The sequence below is a fragment of the Alligator sinensis genome, unplaced genomic scaffold (genome assembly GCF_000455745.1).
Source record: "Alligator sinensis unplaced genomic scaffold, ASM45574v1 scaffold673_1, whole genome shotgun sequence".
Classification (NCBI taxonomy): Eukaryota; Metazoa; Chordata; order Crocodylia; family Alligatoridae; genus Alligator; species Alligator sinensis.
In genome coordinates, this window is record NW_005842829.1 from 61,943 (window position 1) to 71,604 (window position 9,662).

At 68.8% G+C, this 9,662-nt stretch overlaps 2 protein-coding genes across 2 annotated transcripts in view; one reads left to right on the top strand and one right to left on the bottom strand.

Moving 5' to 3' along the window:
• Positions 1-6,036, top strand: part of ANKZF1 (ankyrin repeat and zinc finger domain containing 1) — a 7,001-nt gene extending 965 nt beyond the window's left edge. The window contains exons 3-14 of the mRNA XM_006035379.3: positions 14-445; positions 681-796; positions 1,108-1,261; positions 1,523-1,745; positions 3,162-3,257; positions 3,496-3,660; positions 3,749-3,847; positions 4,148-4,394; positions 4,634-4,745; positions 5,006-5,173; positions 5,266-5,336; positions 5,766-6,036. Coding sequence (XP_006035441.2) covers positions 14-445; positions 681-796; positions 1,108-1,261; positions 1,523-1,745; positions 3,162-3,257; positions 3,496-3,660; positions 3,749-3,847; positions 4,148-4,394; positions 4,634-4,745; positions 5,006-5,173; positions 5,266-5,336; positions 5,766-5,886 — 2,004 coding nt within the window. The 3' untranslated portion in view covers positions 5,887-6,036. The remainder of the gene's footprint in view (positions 1-13; positions 446-680; positions 797-1,107; positions 1,262-1,522; positions 1,746-3,161; positions 3,258-3,495; positions 3,661-3,748; positions 3,848-4,147; positions 4,395-4,633; positions 4,746-5,005; positions 5,174-5,265; positions 5,337-5,765) is intronic.
• GLB1L (galactosidase beta 1 like) overlaps positions 6,002-9,662 on the bottom strand; it is a 4,052-nt gene continuing 391 nt past the window's right edge. The window contains exons 3-14 of the mRNA XM_025191542.1: positions 9,569-9,662; positions 9,086-9,266; positions 8,951-9,009; positions 8,525-8,646; positions 8,184-8,224; positions 7,971-8,089; positions 7,700-7,774; positions 7,535-7,624; positions 7,322-7,435; positions 6,978-7,109; positions 6,420-6,635; positions 6,002-6,349 (exon numbers count right to left, since the gene is read on the bottom strand). Coding sequence (XP_025047327.1) covers positions 6,128-6,349; positions 6,420-6,635; positions 6,978-7,109; positions 7,322-7,435; positions 7,535-7,624; positions 7,700-7,774; positions 7,971-8,089; positions 8,184-8,224; positions 8,525-8,646; positions 8,951-9,009; positions 9,086-9,266; positions 9,569-9,662 — 1,465 coding nt within the window. The 3' untranslated portion in view covers positions 6,002-6,127. The remainder of the gene's footprint in view (positions 6,350-6,419; positions 6,636-6,977; positions 7,110-7,321; positions 7,436-7,534; positions 7,625-7,699; positions 7,775-7,970; positions 8,090-8,183; positions 8,225-8,524; positions 8,647-8,950; positions 9,010-9,085; positions 9,267-9,568) is intronic.

Below are 9,662 nucleotides of genomic sequence, written 5' to 3' on the forward strand. Positions count from 1 at the left end.
CCCCCCCCCCCCCGGCAGCTGCTGTGGCCGTGTCCAGGGGGAGCAACCTTCCCCCTGGACCTACCTGCTGCCGTCCCGGCGGCCTGTGCTGCACAGGGGCATCGGGGGAGCCTGCAGGGACCCCGCAGCAGGGACGGGGCAGGGGCAGGGGCTGGGAGGGGGGGTGCTGGGTCCCCAGGGGCTGTGGAGGGGGTGGGTCTGCCCAAGGCAGTCCCTGCGCTGCCCTCACAACCGGCAGCGACTCTGGGTCTTCGCAGGGGACGTCTCCAGCATCTCCGGCTCGGGCTCTGGCTCCAGCTCCGATTCCAGCAGTGACTCGGACGTGTCCCCTCCCCGGGGCGGCCGGCCAGAGCCCCCCCAGGGCCGGCGCTCCCACAAGGTGCTGTTCCGCAACACCCAGGGCCAGCTCCTGGCCGCCTACCGCTGCGTGCTGAGCGCTGCCCAGGCAAGTGACACGCTGTGACCCTGGTGCCCCGTCTCCCCCGTGGCCTCAGCCCTGCTCATGCCGACTCTGCAGGACCTGGGAGAGGGGCAAGCCCGGCTGGGGCTGCGGCTGTTCCTGGGCCCTGCGTGTCCCAGGGCTGCTCCCCATGGCCTCGGCTGCATCGCAGCGGGAGGGCAGGGGGGGGCCTGGTGCCCGGGTGCGCTCCCAGCCGCTCACAGCAGGCTCGGTGTGGCAGGGCAGGAGCGAGGAGCCCGAGGACCTGGTGGCGGCTCTGCGGGGCCTCAGCCCGGACACCTGCTGGGTCGTGCTGATGCTGGGCGGCGGGCACTTTGCTGGTGCCGTCTTCCGGGGGTGAGTGCGGGCTGAAGCGGCCTCTGGGGACCCCACGGGTGAGGAGAGCCTGGGCTATGATTTGGGACCCCCCCTCCTCCCTGGCAGGTCCCAGGGATGCAGCTAGGGTCCAGCCTGTGGCTCCCTGCACCACAGAGCTCTTCAGTCTGGCTGGGCCCCATCCCTGCCCCGTGCCCCCAGCTCCCCCTTCCTGGGGCCAGTGCCTCCCAGCTCACGGAGCTGGGAAGAAGAATCGGGCATCCAGGCCCCCGAGCTGGCATCTCTTGAGGTCTGGCCGGGCTTGAGGGATGTCAGCGCTTTGCTCTCTACAGGTCCCAGGTGCTGGAGCACAAAACTTTCCATCGCTACACGGTGCGGGCGCGGCGTGGCACGGCCCAGGGGCTGCGGGACGCCCAGGCCCCCGGCTGCATCCCCCGATCTGCCGGCGCCTCCCTGCGGCGCTACAACGAGGCCGCGCTGCTCAAGGTGGGTGAGCACTGGGGCAGCGCGGGGGCAGGAGAGGTCTGGCACAGGGAACGGGGCAGGAGCCTAGACGGCAGGGATGGGTGCACGGGGGACCATCCGTACCCCTATCCGGTGAAGGACCGTGTCCCCCTCTGCCCCAGGCTCTGGTAGTGACCCCCCCGGTCTGGTTACTGCCTGGGGGGAAACCTCCCACCACCCCCAGCTTTTAGAGCTGGGGTGCAGTTCCTGGGAGCTCCTGAGCGCTCTCGCTCTGCCCCGCAGGACATCCAGGAGCTGCTGGCCAGCTGGGAGCCACACCTGCAGGGTGCCCAGCGCATCTTCCTACGCGCCCCCCGCGCTGCCCGCGCCCTGCTCCTCGGCGGCAGGAGTCCCCTGCTGCCCCGGGCCTCCCCACACATCCACCACGTGCCCCTCAGCACCCGCCGGGCCACCTTCCGCGAGGTGCAGCGTGTGCACAGCGCCCTGGCCACCCTCCAGGTCTACGGTGAGTCCTGGGCGGAAGGGGCTGCCCTTGCTCCTGACCTCTGCCCTGTCCGGCCTCCAGCAGTGCCAGCCTCATCCTTCATCCTCTGCTCTGGCCAGGGATGGGAGGCTACCGGCTTCCCCCCGGTGGTGGTATGGGAGTGGTCGGCTCACCCCAACCCCTTGTCTCTGCTTTTGCTGCCTAGAGGAGGGCAGCAAGGAGGCTGGGGTCTATGAAGGGGCTTCCCTAGGAGGAGAGACTCACGAGGCCAGGCCTGGGCAGTCCAGGAGAGACGCTGGATGGGGGACTCTGTATCAGAGCTGCCTGGATCCTGGATGCTGGAGGTTGCCAGGGGGAGAGGAACAAGGGAAGACCCTGCTCGGATCCAGTCTTCTCCCTTCCAGCTCCGCTGTCTGCTGCTCTGTTTACATGGGCCTTTGCGTAATGCCCCTGGGCGGTGGCCTGGGCCCACCGAGTAATACTAGACGGCTCGCTGGAGAGAGGCCGGTGAAGACATAGCAGCTGATTTCCTGGGACAACTAAAAAAAGAACAGGGACAAGAGTGAGGTTACAGGTTTATAACGAGGGGGCAGAGTGTGCCGCACAGCCCCCACTGGCCCTCGGATGGGTTCAGGGAGCTGGCAGACGCTGTTCGGTGATGCTCTGCCCAGAGATGGGATCAGACCAGGGACAGAGCAGACCCACAGCCTCCGGGGACCCCCGGCCAAAGCCGCCTTCCTGGTAAAGCATGGCCAGACTGTCCTGGGCCAGGAGGAGGTTGCCTAGGAGGCCAGGGGGCCGCAAATGGGGAGTGCATCAATAAAAAGGCGCGGGGAATGGCGCAGCTAGAGCCTGACCGGAGGTGGTGGAGGAGGCAGAGCAGGGCCTGCAGCCTGACGCGCTCCAGGGATGCATGCACCGGGGTCTGTCTCTGCTCGTGGCAGAGGCAAGGGTTGGAGGCGTCCGTGCGTTGCACAAGACGCGTCCGTGGCCATGGCTCCGGACAGGAGTCGCTAGCTGAGGTCCTAGTGGCTCGCAGGATCAGGGTGGAATGTACAGGCTTGTCCAGCCTATACCCTCATCCGTGTCGAGCCTGTCTCGGCGCTTGGTGTTGGGTGGGACACAAAGGCAGGCTGGGGAGGTTGTGGAGCCGCTTGTGCAGAGCTGGTAGCACTGGGCAGATCAAAAGTGGACCGGTTTGGCATCCCCCAGGCTGCTGCAGTGGAGGCAGGCTGCACTGTGCAGCCCCATGACAAGCTCTGGGGTCTGCAGAGGTCCCGGGGGGCAGGTCAAGGCAGACCTCGGTCCGAGCCAGTGCAGGGCAGCTCTGATGTCCTGGCAGCCTCCACCCCTGACCCCAGGGCTGCAGGCTGGGGGGATCTGGGTTGCTGGTCCCAGCCCTGTGGCCCCAGTAACCCCTGTGCCACTGCCCCACAGGGAAGGACACATCAGTGGCCGATCTCACCAGCTCCCCCCGGAAGGCTTGGAGGAAGGTGCCGCGGGCTGGGATGGAGCAGGAGGAGGCTCCACAGGGTGAGCGCAGCTGCAGGGTGGGGTCCAGCGGGCAGGGGCAGGGGGAGCCTGGACCTCAGCAGGGGCAGTCAGTGCCAGCCCTGCCCCAGGCAGCCTCATGGGTCCCAACTGCCAGGGAGGGCACGTTTCAGCAGGGGCAGGAGGGACTGGTTCCTCCAGATCATGCCCCAGGCTGGCAGGGAGAGCTCGGAGGGGAGCCGTGATTGGAGCCCAGCCCCGGCTGTTTTGCCCCCCGCAGCCCCGTCGGAAGAGGAGGATGAGGACGCAGATGCAGAGGGGGGGAGCCTGTCGGGGGAACTGGAGACGGTGGAGGTGACGCTGGGGACTCTGGCACTCCGGGAGTTCGAGGTGATGCCCCGGCGCCGCCGGAGGAAGAAGAGGAAGGGGCAGAGAATGGCTGGAGGTGAGGATGGAATCAGGGTCCCCGGGAGGTGGGGGGGGACTTGGGGCAGGGGGCCACGTATCTAACACCCTCTGCTTGCCCCTTCCAGGATCGGAGCCGTGTTCCGAGGAGCCGGGAGGCGATGACGGCCCGGAGGCCTCGCAACAGCAGCCAAACCCAAGTGCGGAGCCTGGGTCACAGGGAGGAGGTGAGTGCCCTCGCTCCTGGGACCCCCACCCTGCTTTGCTGATGGGGGCAGAGTCCCCAGGGCATGAGGCCTTGGTGCCTCTTGTGGGCTGCTCCTCTGCTGGCTGCCTGTGGCTGCTCCTGGCCCGGGGCCCTTGTGCTCTGGGGTCCTGGCTCTGGCACCAAGTTGGGGGCTGCAGGGAGCTGGGGGGTGCTGCAGGGGGTCCTGCTGGGCAAGTGCTCCCAGCTGCGCCCTGGAGGGTCTTGGCACCATGCAGGGTGGGGAGTCCAGCTAGTGACCCCCATGTCCCCCCCCCACCAGGAGCTGCCTTCACCGAGCTGCGGGACGCACTGTTCACGGCCTGCAAGACAGGTGACGCAGAGACACTGCGGCTCCTGCTGGGAGCCCCCGTGTGTGCATCGGAGCAGCCTGGGGGCCCCGCGCTCCTCGCTCTGCTCAACGCGCCCATCCACGCTGGCGGCTTCACCCTGCTGCATGTGGCGGCGGCTGCAGGGCGGGGGGAGGCCGTGCGGCTGCTGCTGGAGGCCGGCGCTGACCCCACAGTCAGGTAAAAGCCCCCTTGCTGCCACCACCCACAAAGCAGATGGCATCACTCCCTCTCCCCAGTGCCTGGCCAGGCCCCGATAGGTGCACAGGGAGGGGGACAAGCTGCCAGGGTCCCTCTGGGGGTTGCTCAGCAGGGGCTGGGCCCTGGGGCAGGTGTGGAGGTGGACGGGGGGACAGATAGGGTGGGAGAGGCTGGGTGGTGCCATCGGGGTCCTGAGTGGGCTGGTGCTCGGTCCCCAGAGATGGGCGGGAGAGGCCCCCGTACTGCGTCTGCGCCGACAAGCCGACCCGCAGTGCCTTCCGCCGCTTCGCGGGGGAGCAGCCGGACCGCTATGACTACGCCCAGGCCCAGGTGAGTGCCCCTGTCCCTGTAGCAGGGCCCGGCTCTGGGCCCAGAGACCCCTGGCCCCCTCGTTCCTGGGCTTGGCCCGTGCCAGGGGAGACCATGTCCATGTCCAGCTCCATTTTGCCGCCTCCTTCGCCTGGCCTGGTGCAGAGCAGCTCCACCTCCCAGGGCCCCTGGGGCGACAGGCCGTGCCATGAGGCTCGGTGCCCTGCTGCTTAGAGCTGCCGGGAGGGGGCTCCAGGCCTCACCTGCCTGCCTGCCTGCAGGTCCTGGCGCCGCTCAGGCCGGAGGTGGAGGCGCAGCAGCTGGAGCGGCGGCGGGCGCAGCAGGTGCGCCGGCGGCAGCGGGAGCAGGTGCGGTGGGCTGAGCAGCGGCGGCAGGAGCAGGAGGAGGAGGAGAAGCGGCGCTTCGCCGCCCTCCCCGAGCGCGACAAGGTGCAGAGCCGTGGGGCAGGGTAGGGCAGGGCACGGCTGGGCGGAAGAGGGCCCGCACCCTGGTGCTGATGCCCCTGTGCTCTGCTCCGCAGAGGGCCCTGGCGGCGGAGGGGGGGCTGGCAGCGCAGCTGCAGGAGTCCAGCACGGCCCTCCCCACCTGCAGGTAACGGCCCCAGCTCCAGGCCCGGCCCCACTCCCAGGTGCGCAGGGGAGTGGGGTGGGAATCTCCTGGCTCCGGCTCCCACGGGGTTCCAGGGCTGTCATATCCAGGCCGGGCCGTCACATGCTCCATCTTGTGCCCTCTCTCTCTCTCTCTCTCTCCCCTGGGTCCTGCTGGACGCTGCTTCTCGGCACCAGCTTATTGGTTCCAGAGCCAGCGCTGCCCTTTGGCTCCCACAGCTGGGCCAGTCCCTGGCCCCCAGCGCTGTTCCTCCTTACCCTCGTGGCGGGGCTGAACAGGCCAGGCCCTTTCAGCTCCTCTCCCTGGATCCCTATGCACTCCCTCCTGTCCTTGCCCCGTTCCTACAAAGTCCCCGGCTCTGGGTTCCTGCTCCGGTGCCCTGGCCCACGCCGTGCTCTCCGGCCCCCACAGGCGCTGCTGGCAGTGTGGCGAGTCTCTGCTGGGCCGCGTGCCCTTCCACTACCTCGACGGCGCCTTCTGCTCCACCGCCTGCCTGCAGGCTCACCGGAGGGCACGAGCCGGCCCACACTAGCACCAGCTCCACCCGCCGGAGATGGCTCTGGCCTGCTGGAGAGCTCCCAAGGGGGCTGGGCTGGAGCCTGGGAGCAGGCGGGGGGAGGAGGAAAGGCCCACGACCCTTCATTTGGGGGAACCTCACACCCCAGCTGGACCAGGGCCCCCCGTGCCGTGTGCCCAGGGCCAGCTCCGCACTGTGATCTGTGGCCAATAAATGCACACGTACACGGAAGCTGTGCTGAGGGAGGACGCCCCGTTTATTGGGGCATGGGCACGTCCCGGGAGCTGCTGGTGGCATTGAGCTGGGGTCGGTCCAGGAAGAGGATGTCGGGCTGGGCTGGTGCATGCTCCAGCTCCAGCACCGTCACGTTGTTGGGGCGCGAGGGGCTGAGCAGCGAGCCTGGCACGTACAGTGTCTGCTGCGGCCCACGGCTCGCCCAGTACCGGCCCAGGTTGAAACCGTTGATCCAGAGCTGGCCCTGGGGGAGGGCAAGGTGTCAGAGCAGGGGGACACGCCCTGGACCCCCTGGTCCCTCCCCAAGGTGGTACCTTGCTCCAGCCTGGCAGCTTCACAAAGGTGTCCCAGGCGATACCAGGGGTGCGGAAGGCCCCAGTGTAGATGGCCGGCCCTGTGCTGATGCTGCTCCCTGCGGTCCGGGGTGTGGTGTGGGGCCAACTCATGGCCACGACTGCATCCACGTCCAGCGGGTAGATGAGCCAGTTGCTGAGCGGCACTGAGGCCAGGCTCAGGTTCCCCAGCAGGCCCTGGGTGGGGGCAAGGGGCAGCGCGGGTGGGGCCAGAGCAGAGTCCAGCCAGCTCCACCGTGGTGGGGTGGGGGTACGGGGCTCTCTGCTCCCACTGTGCCAGGGCTCTTGGGGTGCCTGTGGCTGTGCCTCCACAGCTCCCAGTCCCGGGGCCCTGTCACAAGAGGCCTTTTCCAGTGGGGGGAAGCCTGACCCAGGCGACAGTGGTGTTGCGAGCCCCGGTCTCAGGACAGGTGGTGCCCACCCCCAGGGCCTCTAGGCTTGAGGAACTAGGGCAGAAGGTCGTAGGGCAGGCGCCGGCCAGGTCCTGCCTCCCTGGCTCGGAGTGACCTCCACCCTCACCTTGAAGTCGCTGATGTTGGTGCCGAAGTTGATCCTACCCATGTTCTCCACCAGCACATCCAGCACGGCGCCAGCCTGGCCTGTCACGTACAGCTGCCCTGGCCCGTCCCGCTCCAGCCGGCCCTGGTACTGCTGCAGAGGGCTGAAGTCAGGAGCAGACCCCCACCCAGCCCCGGGCCCCCTGGGGCGGGGAGAACGTGGAGCCATGGGGCAGCACTTGCCCAGCCCCCAGGCCCTTCCCTTGGTGCACGGCCCCGGCCTCGCCCCTTCCAGCCCCAACCCCTCATGGCTGGAGTTCACAGCTGGTGCCGGTGCCAGGCAGGGATCTCCGGGCCAGGCCTTACCCCATCCAGCAGCACATAGGCGAGGTCGCAGACGCTGTGCGGGGGAACGCTCAGGGGCACGGGGTCCCACACGTCCCGGGGCAGCCAGGTGCGGTACAGCACGAAGCCGTGGGCCTGCGGGGCACGGCAAAGCCATAAGAGCCAGCAGTTAGAGACACATCCACACACTGGGGCTCTGGGCCCCCTCCCCAGGGTCTGTGCCCAGCTGCTCACCTGCTTGATGGCCTCAAAGGTTAAGGGGAAGCGACTCGGGATGGGCCCGGCAGGGGACAGCAGGTCCAGCAGGTCCAGGAGCCCGGCGTACTGCGTGGGTGGGGAGGAGGGGTGAGAGGCTGGGTGCAGGCAGGCCCGAGGGGCACAGGGCAGGCAGGCACTCACCTTCCCCAGGGGTACGTAGCCATAGGCATGCTTGCGGGTGGCTGGTGGCATCGGGCCCTGCGGCACGGGCTGGAACTGAGCATCAGGACCTGTTAGGCGCTGGGCCAGGGCTCAGGACCCCCCAGGCTGAGGCCAAGGGAGGTGAGGGCTTCTCCCTCCCCTGGGCCTGGATGCTGCAGCACCCCCTGTCCGCAGACTCCAAGCCCTGGCTCCAGGCTGCGAGGTCCTGGGGGCAGAGGAAAGGGGCTGGGACCAGCCGGCGGCTCAGCACCTGGGCGATGACTTCCCGGATGGCGAAGAGCTTCTCGGTGGGGTCACCGGCCTCCGAGAGCGGCGCGTCGTAGTCATAGCTGGTGGTGACCGGCTTGTAGCGGCCCTTGTAGTCAGCACCTGGCCCGGGGGACAGTGCGGGGTGAAGGGGGTCGGCCTGCCTGGCAAGGTCACGGGCACGGGGGGCTCGGCCCCACGATAGGGACAAGCTCACCACTCCAGTAGCCGAAGTTAGTGCCTCCCTGGAACATATACCTGTGGGAGACAGGGTGGGGGTCAGAGCCCAGCACAGCCCCCCGACCACCCTGCCTGCGCCCCCTGGGCCTCAGCAAGGGGGGACTGCAGGCGGCTGGAGAGGCCAGTGAGGAGGGGGTCAGAGAGCAGCATCCAGAGCCCCCAGTGGTGGTGTAGAGGGCACGACCCGCGGGGCGCTGGATGGGCCAGACACCAGGGCCTGGCCCCTGTCAGTCATGGCTTGGCCCAGGGGCAAGGGAAGTCCGTGGGGCAGCCCCGGGCCCGGCCCCAACCCGATCTGACCCCCCCTGCGGTGCTCACATATTGACGCTGGCCCCCAGCTGCAGGATGTCGCGAAGCCCCCGGGCCACGGTGGCGGGGCTGCTGCCGGCGTGCGGCTCACCCCAATAGTCCAGCCAGCCCGTGTAGTACTCAGAGTTCACCTGGGGGTGGGACCGGGCATCACCTGGGCCCCCCTCCCCCTGGCCCCATTCCCATGGGCCCAGGGGCTCCCAGCATGGGGGGCACGGGTATGACGAGGGCACTAATCCCAGGAAGACCTCAGAGGAGGAGGGAGAACCCACGGGCTCCCCCGTAACTTCAGCCAGGTCGTGACCTGTGACCCCTGAGCCCAGGCACCTGCCCCAGGCCAGGACACGCATGAGGCTGCATCCTTAGCCCCACCCACACCCCCTCCCCAAGGCCAGCAGAGCCTGCCCAACGCCCCCTGCCCCAGCCCAGTCTCACCAGGGGGCCCTTGGGCTCGTAGAGCCGCTGGGGTGCGAAGGCCTCAGTGATGTTGGGGCCTGAAGGGAGCAGAGGGGCAGGTCAGATGGGGAAACCCCGGCCCTGCTCCTCCGTGGGTGGCACCCGAGCCCCCACCTGGCCCGAAGTCCACGGTGGCGTAGAGACCCTGCAGGGTGCCGCAGCGCAGCTCGGCCGCGCTGTTGCCGTCGGTGGTGAAGAGCAGCACGTCGGGGCCCAGCAGCGCACGGAAGACGCGCAGCAGGTGCTTCAGGTAGTTGTAGTCGCAGACCCGGGAGCTGCCGTACTCGTTCTCCACCTGCCCGGGGCGGCACGGTGAGACCTGGAGACCAGCACCCCTCGCCCACCCCACAGCCCCCAACAGCTCTGCTGGGGCCCCTCACTCCCAACCCGCAGCCCCCACGTCTCTCCCGTCGCCTCCCTTGTGGGTCGTGTCTCCCCCTCCATGCCCCCTGCTCTCCAGACCCCTGGGCCCGCCGGATGCCCTGGGACCCCCATCCTGTGTGGCGCGGCTCAGAGGTGCTGCAGCCAGGGGCAAGCATGGAGAAAAGAGGCTGGGCGGGTGGGGAGCTGGGGCACCCATGGGCGCCGGCCCCTCACCTGGACGCTGATGATGTTCCCCCCGTTGTGGTACAGCCGGGGCCGCACCTTGGGCAGCAGGACGCTGAGCCAGGAGTCCACGGCGTGCAGGTAG